We start from the raw sequence: 23,663 nt of genomic DNA, 5'->3' as shown, positions 1-23,663 counted from the left end.
AATTAAAACGAACATTGTCCTAAACAAATGGTTAAATGTTTTCTGATTTGGCTAATTTTTTAGAAAGAGGGAGGATCTAGAGAGAACCTCCTTAAACTTAAAATGTGAAGATGTTTTTATTTTTAGCATGTAGTTTAATAATCTAAATTATTCATACTCTAGTTACATACACACATATGAATCTTACAAAAAATTAGCCAAATCGAAAAACGTTTAACCATTTGATTAGCATAAAGTTCGTTTTAATTTTATCTAACGAACTACATTTCTTTACACAATTTTGAATGGCCAAATGATTATGGATTTAGTTGTTTTTTTTTGTAGACACAATTCTTGTATAGGAATTTAAAGGATCAACGGTTGAAATCATTGAACTAGGTCATATACTAATGTAAGATAGTAAAAATCTTCAAATTCTTAAAGCAAGGAGGTTCTCTTTAGAACGGGTGTGTGTCTATATAAGGACATGCTTATAGCTTGAAGACATAATTTTATATAAAGCTAGGCTAATTAATCTTGCACCAACCTGCACTCTTGCGTTGAGATATACTAAAAATAGCGCCATGCCACTTATAGATATCGCCACTGAAAAGATTATCTCCAAGATTTGCATGCTGGTAAATAGGTTTGAACCAAAAGAACTGTAAAAATATGAAATGTACGGTTCATTATATCATTAGATGCATTCGAGCTAGATATATGCAATGAAAAGGAAAGACAAACCATATGCATAAAACAAAGAAGATAGAGATCATTAATACGTTGTCTCTATATAAATCATAAATAAATCACATATAAATCATCATACCGTCTCTATAACTATAAATTCTGACCTTAAATTTCGAAGCGCCCACCAAAAAGACTGTGACATTCTTCGTGAAAGACTTGATGAATTTGTCAAATTAGAATGAAGAGCATAAAAATATATACCAAAGTCGAAGACTTTTGAATTTTCATCTTTTGTAGGGCACAATTCTTGCAATAGCGAGCTGTTGACCGGGTATCCAACACATTGAAAATCATCAATTCCTTTACATCTATATCTTAGAACAGTTTCACAATGTGGCTTCCAACAATCTATTTGTCTTTGTACAGCAAGACGGTACCACAAGGCTCCAAATAGCTGATTGAACAATAAGGAAGTTCAGTAATAAGCAAGATTTGTATACAATACTACGGAATATATATATATATACACACACACACACACACAGAGACAGAATTCATCCAGAGCGGAGCTCCGCTTTGAAATTAACGTGTGAAGTTCGAGTTTTGGGTCACTTTTCGGTCGCATATCCACATCTCGACCGTTCAGTTTTTAGGTACTAGTGTACAGATCATCTCTGCAAATTTTTAGCTAAATTGATGATCGTTAAGGTATTTAATTCGCTTAAACCAATGGATGGACTGAATCTGTCAACCTGAACCGTACTAGCTTTAAGGGAGTTATCAATGCCTTAACGATCATCATTTTGGCTGAAAATTTGCAGAGATGATCTATACACTAGTACCTAAAAACTGAACGGTCGGGATGTGGATGTGCGACCAAAAAGTGACCCAAAACTCGAACTTCACACGTTAATTTCAAAGTGGAGCTCCGCTCTAGATAGGATCTGTATATATATATATATATATATATATATATATACAGTCCGGCTACACTAAGGATGTCCTTAGTTTTTCTTAGGTACGAATTTCCGGTTTTCACCCACTTTCCGATCAAATTTTCACATCTTAACCGTTCAGTTTTTAGGTCCTAATGTATAGATCACCTCTGCAAAATTTCAGCCAAATTGGTGATCATTAAGGCATCCAAAACTGCAAATTACAACAATGTAAACGAACGGTTCCGGTTCGACAGATTCGGTTCGTTCGTGTAAATTGCAGTTTTGGACATCTTAACGATCACCAAATTCGCTAAAATTTTGCAGAGGTGATCCATACATTAGGACCTAAAAACTGAACGGTTAAGATGTGAAAATGTGATCGGAAAGTGGGTGAAAACAGTAAATCCGTTCCATAAGAAAAACTAAGGACATCCTTACCTGAGAAAAATCCTATATATATATAATTCTATATGGTAGAAACTATAGGGAAGTGAAATCACACTCCTCATTTTATAATCTACACTCTATGTTTCCTTTTTTAGTAACTTAAATTTTGTTTTTAGTTACTTAAATGGGGACCAGTAGCCACCTAAATTATAGTTAAAATTATACTTTAATTTTAAACCATTAGATCAGATAACAACTAATGGTTGAGATTAAACAAAATATGTTATTTTTTTAAATAATATATTTCATTATATATCTAACCAAATAACTATCCATTAATTTATTTCCCATTCTCCTTCAAATTCATTTATTACATACAACTTAATTATATATGCTCAATAATTACAAGCAATCCATCTCCTCAAAATATTTTCTTCTTTGTCTCCTTCTCTAAATTAATCTGTTGCCTTTCAAAAAAAAATTAATCTGTTGCAGGAAAATAATTAATTAGGAAAATTGTATTTTTTTCATTATGATAGACCTGCAACCTGAGTACCAAATCAGTAAAATCAACAAACTAAATTTTTTTCTTTCTTAACCTCTAAATAAAGATTAATCTATGTTACGTGAAAATTTAAAAATAATTTTTCGATCGATACCTTGCAATGAATGACTTTAGAGAAAAAAAGTAAATAAATAGATAATCTTGATCGGGTTTTGTCTGCAATAAATGAATGATCGAAAAAAAAAAGGAAAAAAGATTATCATCTGCTTTTGTATTTTAGAATATGCATTTATTAAACAAAAAGGAAATGATTATTTAATCTCAACCATTAGTTGTTATCTGATCTAATGATATAAAATCAGAGTATAATCTTAACTATAATTTAGGTGGCAATTGATCCAGGTTTAGGGTTTAGGAGTTGGATTACCTATAATTATGGAGCATATATAATACAAAAGCCCATATTATTTTTGCCTATGAGTTTATAAGAGTTTGGGTCACCTCCATCCATTGCCAATTGGTTTTGGTTATAAAGCCCATAGTACTTTATCATAATATCAGAGCCAGGTTGTTCCATTGTACATGTCTCACGGCTATATAGGCTCCACATCACCCAATATAAGTTATTTATATGTATTGCTTAAAAATTTGCCACACGTGCGGGGGTATGTTGAGAATATGAATCACACATGGGAAATGAAAATCTTGCCTATGAGTTTATTTGGATTTAGGTCACCTCCATCCACTGCCAATTAATCTTAGTTATGAAGCCCAGATTACTTTATCAAAATTGAGTCATTTTGAATAGTTTATACAATAAAAAAGACCACAACATATAGAATTTAATTGTTTGTATTTTGGTTTCTTTTAAGAACATATTCATACTTTTTTTAAGAGAGAATGAAATTGCATATTATTAAGCAATTAATTGAGATAGTTACAACATATAGCAGTATATCTGTGTGATGCCCCGGATATTTGTATTTATTTTCAGAGGATTTTCCGGAATTTAAATTGTGGGTATCGGACGGTTTCGTGGCTCGTGGACGGAGCGGAAGTGTTTCGGACGAATTTTTATTCGTAAAGTGTGGAATTAGGGGGGGGGTTTCAAGGTTGACTTTTGATACGTTGAGATTCTCCGAAAACTTCCTTCACAAAAGTTGTAGAGCGCGTCGATATGAGTTCGTGGATATGTGGAACATGGAAATCGGAGTTCGTATGAGGAAGTTATGGTCGTCGGAAAAAGTTTCCATTTTGGTATATATGGGATTTTTCCGGAAAATTATTCAAAAAAATCAGATTTCCATTTTTGGAAGGATTTTTCTCTCTCCTCTCTCCCGAGTTTTCCCGAGCAGCCATCTTCACCGAGCTCGTTCTCCCTCCTCCGGCCACCAATCGACGAGATTCTTGTCCCTATATCTTCGCCTCACTCCCATCTAGCACCCTGTGAAGTTTCACTGTGTGCGTAGATCTGTGCATGACGCTACAAGGCCGAGAAGTCGCACGGTGGAGCTGCAAATCGCCTTGATCGGAGTCGGAGATTCCGGCCACCTTTTCCGGTGATTCTTGAGGGCTTTTGGAGCTTGGAGGATGTTGATGCTTACCACAAGGTGGCTTGCATCGATTCAACTCGTGGAGGTCGAATTTTGGAATTGAAATTCTAGGGTTTCAATCGGTCCGGTTTGTTCTAAGGTAAACTTCGATCGATTGGCTTATAATTGGACTTTGTTGTAGTTATGAAAGTTGAAATTGGGGTTGAGATGAAGAACTTTGGTGTTGGAAGTTTTGCCAAATTCTGACTTTGGATTGGCGGCTGTGCCGCCACTGAGGTGGTGTTTTCCGGCGGTTTCAAGACCACCTTAGGGATAGTTTCTGTTCCTGAGTTCGATCTACTCGGTTATACGAGCATTTCGATATATTGTTTGTAATTTTTGGAGATCGTATAAGCATGTTGTGATTTTTACGGTTTCGAACCGTTCGATGTTTCGATCCGTGAGGATTCGAGCTTCCGATCGACTTGTGGTTTTGGCATATCGATCGTATAAGTATTCCGGAGACATTGGGTGGTCTCGGATGTGGTTTCGCCTCGATTGGCGTCACTTTGGGGATTTTAGTTCAAAACAGGGGTTTCGGACTTAAATCGTTTGTGGATTGTTGCTAAGTTGAAACCGTATGTGATTAGGTGCTTGACGAGGTATCCTTGGATGATTGTTTTGTGGTGTGGCTGCCTTGTTCAGTATTGAAGACGCAGCGGGAGTTTCGTGGTGAGTAATCTCACAAGGTTCAATTATGAACGGATTTAATTGGTTGATTTTGATTAGTTTTCGAAATGAACTATAGATGATATTAGTGGCATTTCTGAGTGGATGACTATGTGTGTACATATATATATTATGAGATATATATATATATATATACATATGTATTCATGTTTTGGTGGGTTGTGGATTGATGAAAACAATATGCATGAATTGATGCGTTTTATTGTTTTGGGTTGTGGTTTTTCGGAAAACAAATGGTGGGAAATGGTATTTCTATTGTTTTGAAAAGTGTTTGAGGAATTGAGAGTCACAGGTTGTGATTTCTCCTTTTGGGTTGATTTAACGTTTTGATCCGATGACCGGTGGTCTGAGGATGTGAGAGCCACAGGTTGTGATTTCTTTTTTTGATTTGATTTAATGTTTTGATATGAGGGTCAGGTTGGCCTAAAGATCCGGGGTTGCAGGTTGCATCCTCAGGCAATGTATATCGTAAGGTTGAACCTTGGCCGAGGTGACAGGTTACGATATATTCAGTTAGAGCTTTAGTCTGTCTGCCATGGTACTTCAGGGATCTAGGTAGGTTACTTATGACTCCTGGGTACGTATTTTGTCCAGGTTGGATCAATAAATCATATTCTATTTGTTAGGTTAACGATAGGTATGATTGATGTGTGTTGATGTTGTTTTGTCCAGGTTGGATCAATGAATCATATTCTATTTGTTAGGTTAATGATAGGCATGATTGATGTGTGTTGATGTTGTTTTATCCAGGTTGGATCGATTTATCATATTTGAATTGTTAGGTTAACGATCTATATGATTTTGTCATTGTGTGACTTTCGTTGTTTTCTTTTGGGAAAAGAGCATTGTTTTTGGGAGACATGGTATGTTTTCCTTATTTTCGAGTCGAAAGGTTTTCCTCGTGTTTTGGCGTGGGTTGTGCGGGCTTTTATCCCGTGATTTGGTGTGACTTGTTTTGAGTTACTCATACGGGCTTGCAAAAGCTTACCGGGTTTGTTGTGTGGCAACACGGTGCACCATTCAAACGGTGTAGGGGTTAATCCTGCAGGTTAGGATAATCGGGCTGAAGCTGAGGTAGCGCCTTTGCAGCTTTACGGTAGGAAGCCAGTTTTGTGACTTTACTGTTGATAAGGACTTTCGCTTGTAGCAAAACTCTGAGAAGCATTTACGTTTTATTTTGTGATGGCAATTTAATTCGTAAGCTTATGTAATATATGACTCTGTGGGCGGGTCAATATTGATATAGTGGGTTCAGGGCATCAATATGTATGTTGTATAAGGGAAAAAGTTTTCCAGGTATTTGGTGTTGATGACTGAACGTTCACGCATGTATAATTATGGGGTTATATATTGATTTTTATTGTTGTTAAAAATCAGGGGCGTGACAATCTGGTAACCATTAATAGTTATAGCAAAGCATGTTCATTAGGCTCATAATTTATTTCATAAGCTAAACCTTTAGAAAGAAACTATATGGCCAACACATTGGTAACTTTAACATTAAATGAAAAGCAAACATTGTTGTGATTCCTTGATAATTTGTTATTAATTTTTAGAAATTTCTTGAAATTAATAAAGTGTTCTTTTGTACGATTTCTTGAGTTGTTGGTGAAGTGGAAGAATTTCGGACGAATATTTACTCGAAATGTTTTATTTCGAGGGGTCAAGGGTTGACTTTTTATTCATTGAATTTCTCTAAAAACTTCCTTCACAACAGTTGTAAAGTGCGTCGATACGAGTTTGTGGACATGTGGTACATGAAAATCTGAGATCGTATGAAGAAGTTATGATCAATGGAAGTTATTTCCATTTGGAAATTTTGTATAATTAAAATTTTCATTTTTGGAAAATTTTCGGAAAATTCCGGAAGATTTCTTTCTCATCCAACCCTCGACTAGACCCATGTGTTAGCCGAACCAACACATAACCATTTTGCTTTTCCGGCACTTTCTGGCAGCAGCAGCAACCTAGACCGGCTCGGCTCGTGCTCCTCTTCTTCCTCGTGCCACCCAATGCCTGTGGAGATCACTGTACGCTGATCGAAAGGCGCCGATCTCGGCGAGTTTTGACCCAAATCAATCTCTGTTTTCCGGCCGTGGCTGGATGTAAAACATGTCGGGTTTTGAAGCTGTCCTCTTCCTCTTTCCATCCATGGTAGCCTTGAAGATCGAATCTGGAGTTCGAAATCGAGGTTTGAAGTTTAATGACCGAAAAATTTCGAGCTCGATCTAGGCCGATTCGGCCTTAGCTCTAGGTATGAAAGTTACTTCTCTTGATGTGATCTACAAGTTGGTCGGAGCTAATTTTGCAGGTTGTGAAGTTGGTTTGGGTAGTGTTAGCACCCAAAAATCTAGTTAGCAGGCCCAATTTATATCTCAAGCCTAATAACCAAATTATACCAACAATCATCATGCCGCACATGTGGACCACCATCACATTCATGCATTTGGGGCTTGCAAGAACGAGTGTGGTGTGGAAGGTAACAGAAATGCATGAGGCCCATTATTAGTTTTAGGCTTGTTGGTAATTTTGGATTTGGGGACCGAAATTCAAGCCCAACAGCCCAATTCTGATTTTGGGTAAGTGAAGAAAAAAGAACCCAAAAATCCTTAATCACAGCAGCACTTCTTTTACCCAACACCAAACCATTTTACTTAAAAACCATACATCTCAAATACTATACCACATCCTTCTACACAAATACCAATTCTATACCTTTGAACCAAGACAAAACAATGACCTCTCTTATCCCAGCAACAAAATGTTGGAATCACAGCAACAACGAGATTCTTGGGATCAGAGCAGCAAGAATTCGGGGATCACAGCAGTAGGATTCCTGGGATCACAGCAGCAGGATTCTTAGGAACATAGAGACAAGACTCTTGGAATTCTAATCACGACAACAGACCTAAGCTACCACCACTCTATAAATGGAGAATTATAGTTGCTGTGAGGAGGGGGGAGCAACACACAAGCTAACCACTAAACAACCCAAGCAATTCTCTCATTCTAATCCCAGAAACCATTTCCAAATCTAGAAACTCCTCAACCTCCATATAGATTCAAACTTATCATGCTCTATTGTGTAAAGATCTTCTCTGCCAAGCTTCTTCTCTCCCGAATTCAACCTTAGTTCTCTACCATTCCTAACTCATATCCCTTGTACTGAATACCTCAACCAATCTACCAATCACTGCCGAAATTTCTTCTTCCGAAACTCATGCTTTTATAGCTCTCACACAATGCACATCTTGCCAAGACATTACTAAAGTTGCACACTAATTCACTATCGTGAACATGGAGAAGAGCTGCTTGGAGGGACACAACAGCACACATCCTAGGATTTTCAGTCCTTCGAAATTTGCTGGGCCTAATCTTCGCTAACTAAGACAAAGGGGACGAGATTTTGAGAGTGATTCCACTGCCGTACAACTCCGATCAAAAGTGTCCCTACAAGCTGTGCATCAGCTTCATGCGCAGTAGCTTGTGGTGGCGCGTTAGATCACCTTTGGAGAAGTTTCTTGCTCTGTTATCTTGTGTTCGTTGAGACGAACATGTAGATATGTTTTATGTTACCTTTACTTGATCTTTTGGACGAGTTAGGTTATTTACGGTTTCAGTTCGTTTGGTTTTCGATCCGTGAGGTTCCGACCGTTGGATCGTCCTTTCGTTTGGGCAATTTGATCCTAGAAGTGTTCAGGAGACCTTGTGGTGTCTTTGGTGAAGTTTCGTCTCAATTGACGTAGTCTTCAGTTTTTTAGTTCACGTGTTTCAAACTTTAAACGCTTTGGTACTACGTGTCATGATGAGTTGTGGCCTTGATATGATTAGGTGCTTGACGAAGTCGTTTTGAGCGGAGTGATGGCTCTGTACTTTATCTCGTGTGACGTGTGAAGACGTAGCGGGATTTAGAGATGAGTAAATCTCACGTTGTTTTAGTTGATAAAGTAGATGTTATTGTTGGATTATAATTCATATATATATATATATATATATATATATATATATATATATATATATATTTGTGCCTTTAAACATGGAAATTACTTGTTCTAAAGTCCAATTTAATGTTGACTAATCTAATTCCATGTTTTGTAGGAAATCTTGATAGGAGGAGAAAAAAGTGTATGCACCACCACTTTTGGCAGCACAAGTGGCTGCACACCACTATTCATGGTGGTGCCATGTATTTTCCGGCCATATTCATGGAGAAGCAAGGAGGAAGAGTAACATAACATCTATTCCATTACATCCATTCACCATCACTATGTCTTAACAAAATTCCAAATTTTTTTGTTCCAATTCAACCATACCTTTCTTTCATCTTTCCCATACCATCTCTACTCCTTATTACCCAAAAGTCCACCATCATCATCACTTCAAAATCTATCATGTTTTCGGTTTAATCACCATCTTTCATTCATCATTACCTACTCTAACCTATACCATCACTCCCATATTCTTTTCCCTTGATTTTGGGATCTATTTCCACTTTCGTACTCCACCTCCATGCTTCTTATAAGGCTATGGCTGTTTTCTTTGCTTCTAATCACCATTTTACACCTCTCTCTCCATCTATTTAAGCACCTCTTCTCACAAGGAAGAGGGGCATCACCCACACTTAGCCATTACATCTTTTTCTCTCTCTATTCTCTACATAACCCACTACCATCTCCTCCACAAAACCTCCATCTCTACCACTCCATTTTCCAACTACATCTCTACCCATAACATCTTACATATACCAAGTATCATCATCAGCTCAAGTCTTGAAGAATGAGTTCAAGGAAGAAGCTAGAACACAAGATGAGCCACCACATCATCTCCATGACAAAGTTTGCATAATCAACCACTTCATCATCCTTCACTTGTGATCATCCCTAGTCCTTTCTAAACTCTATTCTTAGATAGCTTATTGTTTTCCATTATGTTGATGCTAGTTTATGTAGATATGTGTGAGTAGTCTATTGTTGGGGCTAGGGTTGAAAGCGCTAGCCAAACATGTAAAGAATTGATGTTTGAGTCTTATTTGATGCAATTTCCATAATCATCTTTATATGTTAAATCAAGAAGTGAATGATTGTATTTGAATCTAGCTAATTTGAATACTTTGCATTTGTCATTACATGAACAATGTTTAGAGAATAGCTAGCTTTGGACATTGAAAGCATGATAGCACACTAGGTATGTATGTGAGTGTACTGAGTTAAAATTACCTAGATCTAGAATTGGTTTGCTTACTTGATTATCTAAACTCAAACCTTTATGCATCTAGGAGCAAAGAATTGATATTTATCCGGTAATTTAACTTGTTCTTGGGTAGTTAGTTTCCCATTTATCCAGTGGAAATTGATAAAATCAAAGGAGTTTAGGCCTAAGTAGTCTTATCCGGATGCTAAGAGGGTAATTTGATATTTGGGATTGCATTACTTTTAGTTTGAACATCAATGCATGCAAGGGAGGCTATGGTGAACAACCTATAGCTATAACTTCCATCCATTTTATCACATATAGTTTAACATAGCCTAGTTTACATTTCAAGTTTCATTTTGTGTTAATTTGATTCGAAACTATTTCCAAAGCCAAAAATCAAACCACTACACCATTTTGCATATATTCACCATGAACTTTGGTTCACTTGTGAGCCCTTGTTTATGACTTGTACATTTGCATATTCTTCTAGCATCCTCTAGGTTTTTCCTAGCTAGAGTGAGATTTTCCAATCTCTTGGGTACGATATCCCCTACTCATAATCTCTACACTATAACTTGACTCTTATACTTGAGGGTGGCTATTTGGCCAACAATTATTATTTTAGTAGAATTCATTATTAACTGTAAAATCATATTTATCATAAATAAATATTTGTTAAATATATGAAGTTGATCATCAACGGTTCATGGATAAGTTAAAACAAAGTTTTGTTAAAAATGATTCTCGAGTTAGTAAAGTGTAAACTATAGTTGGTATTAGTGACATCCCTGAGTGGATGACTACGTGTGTGTGTGTGTGTGTGCATATACACGTGAAATATATATATATATATATATATATATGTCTTGGTGAAATTGTGTGTTTTGTTCACTATTGTTGTGCGATGTGATTTTGAAGAAATTAAATGATTTTGAAAAAGAAAGGATGGTATTGTTGGCTTTAGTTTTTGAAAGAAGTATGTACGATTGAGGTGATTGTTTTGAGTGAAGACTATAGTTTGAAATTGATTTCAATATTGTGACATTGTGTTTTGAGTTATGAGTGCACAATTGTGTATCAAGTGGTAATAACCAAGGTGGTGATAATTTGTGTAGTAGTACCAAAGTGGTGATAATTTTGTGTGGTGATAGTTGTGTAAAGGATGTTGGTTTGTTATTGAGTTAACAACGATTAAGATGGTTGCTGTGATGATTTGTGTTACCTTCAGTTGCAAGAGTATGGATTTTTGTGATTATTGCTATTGTCTGAATTGATTGATTTATGTGCAATGGTAGTTGCATTTTAAAATGTCTTAAAGTGCACAATGGTGACAAAGGTTTTGTTAATTGAATGCTGAGTTGAGAGTCAGGGCATGTGGGTTTTAGTCATGAGTTGACTTACGTGAGCATGATATTGAAAGATGTGAACTTTTTTTATTGTTGTTATGATATATGCATATCTATTGTTAGATTAAGATGACTTAAGCGTGTGTTTCAGTTATGTTGTTTTGAGTTTACTCATACGAGCTTCATAAGCATACCAAGTTTGTTGTTGCAACCCGGTGCACTATTCTATGGTGTAGGGGTTTATCCTATAGGTTAGGGTGATTGTGGTTGGAGCTTAAAGGTATCTTGCTGTTGCAGTTGTAGGTTTAGAAACTTATTAATTAGTCTTCCGCTGTGTAGTGAGTGTGGTTGGTGTGTTTACTTATTGAATTTCAGTTTACTTTGTAAACTTAGTGAAATGTAGTATGTGACTAATGAATGAGTCTGTATTGACAATGTAGGTTCAAGGCATCTTTGCATGCTTGTTCTTTAAAGAAAAAATTTCTGGTACTTTGTATTTATGTTAGAACCATCACACCCGCAATATTTGTGTTTGTTTATTTGTTTGTTAATTGTGCTTGAAAATCGGGGCGTGACAATTGTTCTAACAAATTAAAATAAGATTACTCTTTTAGATATTTCTTTTATATATCTGTGTGTGTGTGTGTGTGTTTTTTTTTTTTTTTTAAATTTTAGTTTTTTTACAAGTATGATTAACACATGAGATTGAGACTTACATGAGAAGCAAGGACGAAAGGCAAAAAATCCAACAAAGGTTTAAGCCATCTTCCTGTCGCAGTCTTTTTCATAAGACGCCACCTTTGTGATCCATAGATAAGAAAGATCCGTAGCATGTATTGGATAGGGGTGAAAATAAAAATGGCATAAAAAGGATCCCAATATATCTTTAATGCAGAGAGTACGAGTACCTGTACACATTAGGCAATCGGTTAGGCCAATTAACACTTAAGTCTGATTTTGATACATGTAACAAAATATGAAATCTCTAAATTATGGTGAACAAGATCCCCACATTTGGCAAAAATACTCCATATTTTTTTAGATGTGGGAGACCTGTTGTGGAGAATATCGCTATAATCTAACTCCTTATTTCTTCTTTTAGTTGAAATTCTTACAAAAAGACAAAATTTAAATTACTAAAAAAAGAAACATGGAGTGTATTGTAAAATGAGGAGGTCGAATTTCACTTAGCTATGGAAAGCGTTTTTCATGAAAATGGCTGCTCTTACCTCTGGAACGGGAAGGGCAACCAATATACCAGGTAGAATGGGTAACAGGGCGGAGTACCATCTTTTGATTACTTGTTTCCGAGGAACTACTGTCTTTTGATCATTTCTTGACTTCCAGCAAGCCCAAAGTTTCTTACCCTTACGTTTCTTAAAAATTCCGCACAAGAAAATGATTATGTCAACAACATAAAAGACATCAACGACCATTCGCAAACCAACATATGACAACAGCAATTTCACGTCGTAATTGAAGCACATATGGTCTTCCTCAATGACATTGATATAGCAGAACAAAGGATCAATGAAGACCGCAAATGCACACAGAATAATGAAAAATGTATTCCACTTATGCATTCCCTTAGCTCGTGCTTTGATAATTTCCTCTACTGCTGGCCCTCTTGCATTGGTGCTTCTTTGCCCTCCATTGTCCTTGTCAGACTCCCCCAATAAATTGATCCCATCTAAATTTCTGAATGTGACACAACAAAGATACATAAGAAACAATTCTAGAAATTGAAATAGAAGTTATCTGAAGAAATATTATATAGGATATCGGAGAGATATCCGTATACCAAAACTCAAATTTAAAACATGTATGCACGTTGTGTAAAATATTAACATAAAAACTTAGCATCAAGTTGAGATGGTGGTGGTAAAAATAAGGGCTAGGCAAAGTATTCGAACCGATCAAGATGTGCTTTATATGGATGAAGACTGTTGGGTGGTTTCAACAGGAGCCCAAGAGGAAAAGCTGAATCGGTAGTGATGGATTTTGGACAGCATATGAAAAAATGGGTTTGTGGGTATATGTGGGGTTTGAGGGGTTGGGAAAGAAAGATGGGTTATTTGGGTTGTTTATGGAGCGTATTTTGTCCACTGATGGTGGACATTCACTAGCGGATCAACCACCATAAAAAATTGTGATTCCGGTGGCATTGGTTTCGTCTCTATATTGTCTATAACTTTCATAACTGGAGTCTATTCCAAATATGAACGAGGAATGAATAATTTACCTCAAAAGGTTTTCGGCTCTACCTTTCGAGGTAAATTCCTCATTTTCTATTCATATTTAGACTAGACTCCAGTTATGAAAGCTATAGACAAGATAGAGACAAAACTAACCACACTAGAATCACCCGTTTTGGTGGTGGTTGACCTGCTAGTGAACATCTACAGTCGGTGGACTAAAAAGTTTCCAGGGTTGTTTAAGGATGAGAACATGTAATAGTAAAAGGTGAGGGTTGGTGTGGACTAATGGGATTTAAAGAAACTTGGGGAGGACATAATTGGAGCAAATATTCACTAATATGTTAATCCATAGCTGCCATCAGATGAATTTCATCCAAGGTATTAATCATGAATTTGAATATATAATTTTTTTTTTTTTTAGGAATCAAACATATATATATTTTTACTGATAAACACCGCTCATTAAACCTAGTCGCTCACTTGTTCAAAGAGAGCCTACAAACAATGATAAACATCTAAAAAAACCTAACTTCTAACTAGATTGTTTACAAAAGCCTAAGCACTCAATTGTGGTGCAATTACTAAACCATAGTATCAAGTAATTCAACAACATACATTAAGTCTGAAGAAAAAGGAAACCTAAACAAAATTAAATCTTGGACCTGCCTTTATACTTAGGGCAAGCCAAGCAATCATCTCCAGGGAAAGTCATGTGACCAATCCTACCGTAGTTGTCCAAACAAATAATGGCCTTGTCAAAGGAGATAAGAAACTGATCATTTGGCTTCTTTTAGATCAGAAATGGTTTGTCAATGTTACGCCCCATACCTAGATTTACTGGTTTACTGGTCATTTGGACGGTAAACGATGGAAATCTTTACTTTTATTTTCATTTCGAATATTTAGGGGGAACTCCAAATTGACTTTTTCTTCAGTTCATTTTTCAAAGAAACTTCCTCCACAAAAAATGGCAAGCACGATAAAATGAGTCCGTGGACATGCGACACGCTAAAATCGGAGTTCGTACGTGTAAATTATGGTCTATGGAAGTCGAATTTCTTTATTGGCGTTTTTGGAGATTTTTATAGGGGCAAAACTAACTTTCTAACATCATCAGTATAACGTCATTAGTATAAATAGGAAGAGGAAACCTTACCTCTCTTTTTTGGGCCATACACCTAAAGAGAGGCACGACCTGATTCCGACCCGACTCGAATCGGAATCAGGTGGGTTCTCCGCCGTCCGATCACCCCCAGTCACCACACCAGTTGGAAATTGACCGCTACCTACTATGTCGTTCTATGCCATCGGTTCACATCAATTCACACCTGGAAAGCGGATTCCAAAATAAATAGGTTACGTTTCGGTATGAATTCTACTAGTAGTTGAATATTATTATTTCTGATGAGAGTGTCGGAATGAGTGTTAATTTATAAGTTACGATTTTTGTTAATATTGAGGTTTGTGTTCTATTTGTGATTTAGATTTTCCAACGAATAATTCAAATTTGAGCTTCAGTATGGTTTGGGATAAATGATTTGAATTAAATTTGGCTGCTATTTATGGATTCTTGGATTATTATTAAAAGAGAAAAATTCACCAATGGTGTCTGGACACTTAGGGGACTTTCAGAATGATACCTGAACTTACAAAGTTATCAATAAGTTATCAATGTGATACCTGGACTCATTTTTTCGTATCAACATCGTACCTATGACCAATTTCCGTCACGGAGCCGTTACGGAAATTGGTCATAGGTACGACGTTAATACGAAAAAATGAGTCCAGGTATCACATTGATAACTTTGTAAGTTCAGGTATCATTCTGAAAGTCCCCTAAGTGTCCAGACACCGTTGGTGAATTTTTCCCTTTTTAAAATGTAGATATGATGATAATTGGTTGAGATGTTGTGAAATCGATATCGATATTGTTTGATTGATTGTGTTATATTGTTTGAAACACTAGGAGAGAGAGGATGGACTAGTGGTTACAATTTGTGGCACCAAAAGAGAGGGGATGTATTGGCGACCATTGTTGATGATGTGGCACCAAAACAAGGGGATATTGAGGCACCAAAAGAGGGGATGTATTGGTGGCTATTGATGATGTTGAGGTACCGGGAGAGGAGATGGACCGGTGATCGTGGATGTGATTGAGGCACTAGAAAAGAGAGGATGTACTAGAGGCCTATGTATGTTTGCTTATTATTTGATATGTGTGTGTGTGTGTGTGTGTGTGTGTGTGTGTTATTTGTGTGCGTATTTAATATATATTGAACCCAATGCCTGCTGACAAGTGCTATGAGGATGACCCAGGGTCATCGATAGGTGCTATCGGTGTTGTTATCCCAATGGCCGCTTATTGAGAGTTTCTAGTGAACTAATAGTCATTTAATTTTTTGTGTTGATTTTCAATTTAAACATATTACTGTGATTTTGTTAGTCATTGTGTATTGCATTTAGCGATCGAGATTTAAGGGATGTCACCCGTATTTATTTCGGTTGGAGCATGGTTATCATGGGGAGCAGGTAGACTCTAGGAGTTTGAGGTTGAGTTCGTGTTACTAGAAGTGTTTAGTGTGCCCTTGCAGGTTCCGGGTAGTTCATTTTTAGGAGAAGCTTCAGATTTCAGGGCGGCACCTGTCAGTTAACCACCCAGATTCTTTGAAGGTGAAAGTGAAGATCAGCCACTACAACTTCATGCAAGTTAGAGGTTTGCCCAACAAATAGGATTGAGGCCCAATTTGGTATTGCTGTGCTTTGAGAAGAAGAACTTTTGATTTTGCTGTGAGAGAAAGCACTTTTGATTTTTTTTGTCACAATGAGCAGCTGAGTGTTTGGTAAACTGTATTTGAAGTGCTGTGAGAACGAAAAGCAATTTCAGAGTGTTTGGTAAACTGTGAATAAAAAGTGATGTGACAGTTTATAATTAATAAAAAGGACATAAATGTTGAAAATACCCCACTAAAATAAATACCACTAAATAAAAAAAATTAAGTTCATCTAATTCTTCTTATATTATCTGTTTATTTTCCTTTTTTTTTTTGGAAAGCATTTCTCATTAAGGGACAGGCCCAAAGAAATAACGAATGAATTATTAAAGGGGGGGGGGGGGGGGGGGGGGAGGGTGTCCCTTTACTCTGATTTGAGCACTCTAGCAAATTATAAGTTTTCCCCCTTACCCTTAAGATTACTCATTTTGTTCCTTAATACCCAATTAAGATTTTTTTTTTCTCTCATTAAGAGACAAGCCCAAAGAAACAACGAATGAATTACCCAAAAAAAGAGGGAGAAATGTCCCTTTACTTTAATTTGAGCTACACTAACCACATTTACCCCAGCAAATTATAAGCTTTCCCCTTCTTTTTTTTTGAATCAATTGATCAATGATTGTCATTAATAAAACTTAGGCCAGAATGGCCATTACATACCCCTACGCTACCATTTATAGGTAGACAAGAGGTTGCGATGATTCACAAGTTACATAGGGCTAGACCATTCATTAAACATCCAGTGCTCACTTATTCAAGTAAGCCTATCAACTATGATAGAACTAGGACATAGTTATAGGCTAATGCAAAATAAAATTACACTTTTTCCTTGCCCTTCACGCTAGGGCTTGGAGGTTTTCCCGAGTACAGGACATTGAGAACAGCTTCTGCTGGCACTTTATTGGCTTTTGGTGGGTTCTTGTTCTTCGATCCGAGAGGCCTGCCTCTCTTCTTCTTCTTGTACTCCACCATGGTGGTTTCTTTTGGGACAGTAGCTGTGAGCCCCCGAAAATTTTGTTTAATTTTTAAAGGTAATGTTTTTGCCAATAAGATTTTTCACCAGGTGATTTAAGTGAAGAAATTTACCTTGGAGATCAATTCGGTGTCGAGACTTCGATTTGGGCCTTATAATTTAAGTCTGAGCCAGAGTCCTTCGTTTTGGGCCCAGAAGGTTACAGAAGTTTAGTGAGACGACAATTTGTTGAATTTTCGAAGACGATAAATCGAGTTGTAACAAAGTTTTGGATTTTGAGTTTTTACAAAATCGAGTTTTGGGCTTAGTACGAAGTCGAGAATTAAATTAGGAAGTTTCCGACGAAAAATGAATAAAAGAAAAGTTACGAGCCTCAAACTGAAAGCTTTTAGCTAGAGGAGTTTTATAATTCGTCGGAAGGGTAAAATTGGTATTTCACGGACACAAGTATAAATAGAAAGTATCCTAGGAGAAAACCCTAGAATCCCATTCTCTTCCTCTCTTCTCTCTCGGCTGCATCGCTCTCTCTCTTCCCCGACCACTCTCTTTCTCGTCCTCCCACTGTAGCGCCGGAAAACCCCATCTCCGGCCACCACCTCGCAAAACCACCACCTCCAATCGATCCAGCACCCAAATCCTACCCAAGCCCAAGCCTCACCATCGACATGCACCGCCTCCGGACTCCACCCGCGACCACCCAAGGCTGCGACGCTGCTACCTCTCAACCTCCATTGATTTCTGGCCGCCTTTTCAATACATCGCCGCCTCCAGTGAGCTCAGAGAGCACCGACCATCAAGCGCCCAGCATCCTATCACCAAAATACTTCGGAAGCACATCGCCGGAAATCGAGCTCTGCATGCCTTCGTTCTTCAATCTCCAGTCCGAGACGAGCCAAACCACCACCATATATGGAGTCAGCATCTCTCCCTTGACCAAAACCCCATAACCCCAACCTCCGACTCCGACCAGAGCCGCCGTACGGGCTGCACACGCCGCCGCTAACGCTTGGACCACCGTAGCTCCGCCGCTCACAGTCGCTAAGCCTTCAGATTGTCTCTGTTAGGTAATTTGCGTTGCCCTATTCTTGGTTGAGGCCTCCAATTCGATTTAGATTAAAAACCTAATTTCTGTTGCGAAATTTGGATTGTGTGAGGTTTGGAGAATCTGGGTTTTTGGGCTTGAAGAGGAGAGCCTGGAGCTGAGGTTTCGATTGAGTCACCCTTGAAGAAGAAATGGTAAGGACACTCTGCAGTTTCTGTTTTGGATACGAAAGTTGGTGATGGGTTGACTGTTGATTTTGTTCTACATGTTAGGGGTTCGAATGGTTGATGGTGTTTTGGTGCAGCCATGTTAAATCGACTTCTAGTTTTGGATAGAAGAATGGTAAGGGACTGCATCTTGGATCTGTTTGGCTATGTTCTTTGTAGTGGTCGAAAAGTGTATGGATATGTTGTTGAGTAGATTGGAATTGATCGGAAATTGTCTTGATTGATTTAATTAGGAAAGTGGTTAATGTTGAATTTGTGATGATTAAGAGCAGTTTGTTCAAGACGGTAAGCAATGACAATGTCTATAACTATCATTTCGGATACTAAAGGATACTACGGTTGTAAGAAAAGAAGTGAGTTTGTTATTGATAAAGAAAATGTAAATTGCTCAAGTTCATAAGAAATTGGTAGCCGAAATGAAGTTATATTGATTATTGATTATTGGACCGATCTTATTAAGAAATCCGTTTTGTAAGTACATTGACAATGAAAAAGGGAAATTAAGGAAGCTAAGGTATACCAAGAAAATAGAAAGGTCTAACGAGTTGACCTAAAAATTTAATTATGGATCATTGATTTGTTAAATTATCCATGTCCCGAAAATTGAGATAAATTTATTTAATGGAATGTTCGGGAATGGAAATTGTCAATTGTTTTCTTGAAGTAAAAGGTTAAAGAAATGAAGGTCAAAGTGTTAAGTATAATGGCCATATATATCTTAAATGGTTCAAATGCCATATCATTTGAATTATTTGGGAATGGATAATAGGCTTTATCTATTAAAGAGGAATTCGTTAGATTTCAAAGAAATTAAATCAAAGTTTTGGTTGTTCGGTTAATACGCTATGATAATGTGAAGTTACTCATTAGTTTGAATTTATTTCAAAGGACTCGAGCTTGTGCACATGGAATTGGACGAAGTATCCAAAGTCGGAAATGAAGCTAAGTTTGGGCGAGCACTCCAATTCCAGGTAGGGTGAGCTGTCCCATCCTTGTTAGAGGCTTTTCTATATGTGGAATGCTCTAGTACAATAATATGTTGCCTGCAAATATGCTTTTGGTTGTTCATTAGTCGATGCCTCGTGATATTCGTGTTTCCATAACTGATAATTGCTTATTACGAAAATCGAGGCTAGACTTGCATGTTGAGATATTGTACCCCATTGTATGTTTGTACTTGTGACCTGAAAGTGAATGGGACCTAGACGCGTAGATTCCTAGGGATCCCACGGTGTCGATAACCGTGAACCTCCGGAGGGGGCCGTGCTCCTATGTTTGTCGAGGAATAGTGAGTACAGACAGTGAACCAGTCATAGGAGACTCAGGGCCAGGAAATGGACACTTTCGCTACTTATAGTCACAAGGACTACAGAGTAGTTGGCCGGTTCTCGAAGAATGACGAACCGGGTCGGTCACCGATTTGTTTTGTTTTAGCCGGCAAGTAAGTATCTCGGAGCTCCAAATTGTGTGAAGCATACTACATATGCTTTATAAAAGAAATAAATGTTTGTGGTTGCCTCTTTTTAAAGTATTGTCGATAAATGTGCACAATATTATGTAGTAAATATTTTCAAGTATATTATTATTTTCAAACGTAGCATGGTTGGGTCGGCCCCTACTGGGCATGCGAGGACGAAAGCTCACCCCTACAATAGTGTGCAGGTTTCGAGCATGTGGTCGGGGAGCGTACAGAGGAGGCACATGGCCCGGCTTGGCGCATTCTTCTTTAATTTTATCAAAAGAAGGTTTTGGTCCTTTATCGGATTTTGAAGTAGCTTGTTTGTTTACTTTTTATTTATTTCCTACTCGTTAACCAAAACTTCGAGAGGCCCGTAACCCTGGGGCGCGTCTTTCTCACTTGTAGATACTTAGTGATTTGTTTTCCAAATTGGGCTCCGATTGTAAGCCCAAAACTCATAGCCCATTTCAAATTCCGCTTTTGAAAATATGCTGTTCGGTTGCTAGAATGATTTGTCCAAGAAATTGTTTTGTAAACCAATAATCTAAACCCAAAAGGCCTTGCGATTTTGGGTTGATGAGTTATCGGGATGTTATTCGTGACATGTCGGTTTCTCATTGGCTCGGGGTCGCGGTGCTGTGGGACCCCCCCTCTCGGGTCACCACAGTAGCTGGAGGCATCATGACCTTTTTTGGCACCAACATTCCTCCCGGGGTTTCAACTAAACCCAATGATTTGGCGGTGAATTTTGTATGAAACTCCGGCACCTTGATCTTTTTGGTGATCATGTCCTGCAGCTTACCATCCTGCTGTGCCTCAAAGAAGAGCTTTAATTTTTTTGGGGACTAGAACAGTGAGGCTGGGCGTTCTCTCTTGGTATTTCTCACTTCTTCCACTGGTACAAGTGCTAGCTTCTCATTATCCTTACTGGAACCTTCAATACTATGTCTCGACTCCATATTAGGTTTGAGGAGGACAGGTCGGCGACTTTACCCCCATTAGCAAACAAGTTCCTAGCCACAGATGGCAACACAGGGGTCTGGAGGCCCTAAAACTTGAAAGCTCCGTTAGTAAAATAGGGTTCTTTGAAACCAGCAAAGGATCTTACCAGTTCGGCGCCGGTAGTCAACTTGGTCGCTATAGGAGTTTGTGGTTGTTCATTTCCAGCAGCAAGGCACAGTTTGTTATCATGGAAGATGAGGTTGCAAGCCTTGCATCTTCCAATCAAGTTCTCGAATAAGAACGAGATTTCTTCAATTACACCCGGAGCTAGCTTTAGGGTATGTTTGAGACAGAATGGCTTCCGAATATCATGCTCAACATGAACCCTAATTAGTCCCTGATTATAAAACATCTTTTGATCAAGCTTAAGGAATTTACCTGCTATAGAAGCAACATTCATGATTGTTTCTTTCACCTCGAGGGCTAGTGGGATATTTGTGATCCTCACCCAAAAGAAGAGCGCATGCATAGGGATGGTTTGAGGTGCAGTCAGGCCGTCATTTTCCTGAAGGATCACCGGAGCCTTGTTGAAATACCACGGACCTCCTTTGATGACCTTGTTACGGTCCTTCCGAAGATCGAAAGCAAAGATATACCGCTGTTGTGGTCGTTCTTGGACCTTAAAGTCCCTGTCTAAAACCCAGATCCTTTTGAAATGCCGCTGCAGGTCTGCAGCACCATAAGGTTTGGCTGTCAGAGGGCGATCAAGCAAGTATGCTTGCGAGCCACACCGGATTCTAGCTCCATTCATGTGCAACAGGTCAACCACAGCATTGCCGGCAAGGGCCAGCGAGGCAGCGAAACTGGCAGTGACGTCATCGATCGACATTGGTTGGTGTGGTATGATCGATCAATGATCGTTTGTTAGCGTTTCAAGCTTTGGGAGGCGGCAGCAGTGGCTTAGGTTTTTTTTATTTTTTTATGTTGAATTATAAGCTTTCCCCTTGACCCAGAAGATTACTCATTTTGTTCCTTAATACACAATTAAGTTTTTTTTTTGGACCATTTTTCCCTCTCTCCCTTTGTCACATAGAGAGAGAGAGAGTGGAAGAGAGAGAAGTATGTCATCGGAGACTTTTTCGGAGGTCGAAAGTCGTCGAATGTCTCCAAAGAGGTGGTCAGAGATCTCATAGGTCACTGGAGACAATTATTGCCCCCCAATAAAACCCAATAAACTTTTATTGTCCTCAAATAAAAAAAAAATTATTGGGGGGCAATAAAAGTTTATTCGGGGGAAGGGGTCTAATTTCTCTAAAATTAGACAAATAAAACTTTGATTGAGGAAGAAATGCATGAGGAAATTATATTAATTCAAAACCTTTTATTGCGGGACAATAAAAAATTGTTGGGTTTTTTTTTTTTTGGGGGGGGGGGCAATAAATTTGGGCATTGGGAAGAATGACTAATCTCCTTAAAATTAGACAAATAAAACTTTAATTGAGGAAGATGTTGAGGAGATTACATCAATTCAAAACCTTTTATTGGGAGACAATAAAAATTTATAGGGTTTTATTGCGGGATAATAAAATTTTATTTGGAGGAAGGAGACTAATCTTCTTTAAATTAGACAAATAAAACTTTGATTGAGGAAGAAGATGAGGAGATTACATCAATTCAAAATCTTTTATTGGGAGATAGTAAAAGTTTATAGGGCTTTATTGGGGGACAATAAAATCAATAAAATTTGGGCATTGGGAAAGGGGACTGCTCTCCCTAAATTAGGCAAATAATACTTTAATTGAGACTAAATCGTGGAGGTATGAATAAAATCACTCCATCAAATAATTTGTTACAAGAATGATCCATAAAAAGAAAACTAATGAATAGGCAATATTGATGAAAATCAACTGAGGCGTTATCCTACGATCAACTTAGTTTGAGAACTACGGTATGCTGTTCACCATACTTGAAATTAGATCTCTAATTTTTTACCAATGACCACTAAGCAATGTATTCTAATCATCCGAACAGTAACTAAGAAATTAGAACTAGCTACTAATCAAACAGAAGACATCTCATCGTTAATTTGATACTAACCGTAAGTCAATTGATACGTTGTTGACTTGGTTGCTCATATCTCAGTATTTTGGATTAAAAGATACACAATAGTTTAAAACGTTACCACCCTGCAATATGGAGATCGAATTAAAGGTTAGAGAATTATGATATTCGAATACAGGACTAGACACTGAAGAGTTGTCTCATTTAGGAGAGAAATTCCATTGAATTCAACTGCATATAGGTAATTGAAGCTAGCTTACGCGAGCTATTTTTCTGCAGGACGTCAGATAGGAGCTAGGGATTTTTCGAAGAGCAGCAGAAACTGAATAAATGAAGCAAATTCTCTTTCAAACAGAAACTGAATTCGACTTCTGGCATGCAGTCTGCAATAGCTCACAGGTCACAGCTCCTCGGTTTATATTGTATACCAAGAACGAGAAAAAGAAAAGCAAAGAAAAAGAGTAGTTGACAATGGGTTTAGAAATACAGATTTTTTTTTTTTTTCCTAATGCTTAAATTTGAGCCGGTCATAACGACTTCATCTCAGCCAATTAGTCGACTTTGACTTCAAGATTGGCGGGCGCAGTTTCTGCAAGTTCCTATATATTTCCCATTATACAGAAACACGCCAATTGCTATCTGATAGCGATCATGTAGATTAATTGCAATT

At 37.7% G+C, this 23,663-nt stretch overlaps 1 protein-coding gene and 1 long non-coding RNA gene across 2 annotated transcripts in view; one reads left to right on the top strand and one right to left on the bottom strand.

Moving 5' to 3' along the window:
* Positions 1-23,457, bottom strand: part of LOC133711592 (cyclic nucleotide-gated ion channel 1-like) — a 30,744-nt gene extending 7,287 nt beyond the window's left edge. Inside the window, exons 1-6 of the mRNA XM_062137697.1 lie at positions 23,254-23,457; positions 23,030-23,118; positions 12,550-13,018; positions 12,037-12,228; positions 834-1,123; positions 527-641 (exon numbers count right to left, since the gene is read on the bottom strand). Of these exons, the coding sequence (XP_061993681.1) occupies positions 527-641; positions 834-1,123; positions 12,037-12,228; positions 12,550-13,018; positions 23,030-23,067 (1,104 nt within the window). The 5' untranslated portion in view covers positions 23,068-23,118; positions 23,254-23,457. The remainder of the gene's footprint in view (positions 1-526; positions 642-833; positions 1,124-12,036; positions 12,229-12,549; positions 13,019-23,029; positions 23,119-23,253) is intronic.
* On the top strand, positions 17,017-20,438 carry LOC133712883 (uncharacterized). Its single transcript, XR_009847645.1, has 3 exons — positions 17,017-18,498; positions 18,577-19,502; positions 20,187-20,438. It is a non-coding gene; the product is annotated as an uncharacterized LOC133712883 (long non-coding RNA).
* Positions 23,458-23,663: the final 206 nt, after the last annotated feature.

This window comes from Rosa rugosa, chromosome 5 (genome assembly GCF_958449725.1).
Source record: "Rosa rugosa chromosome 5, drRosRugo1.1, whole genome shotgun sequence".
In the NCBI taxonomy this organism is placed as follows: Eukaryota; Viridiplantae; Streptophyta; class Magnoliopsida; order Rosales; family Rosaceae; genus Rosa; species Rosa rugosa.
This window is presented reverse-complemented; position numbering and strand designations above follow the sequence as displayed.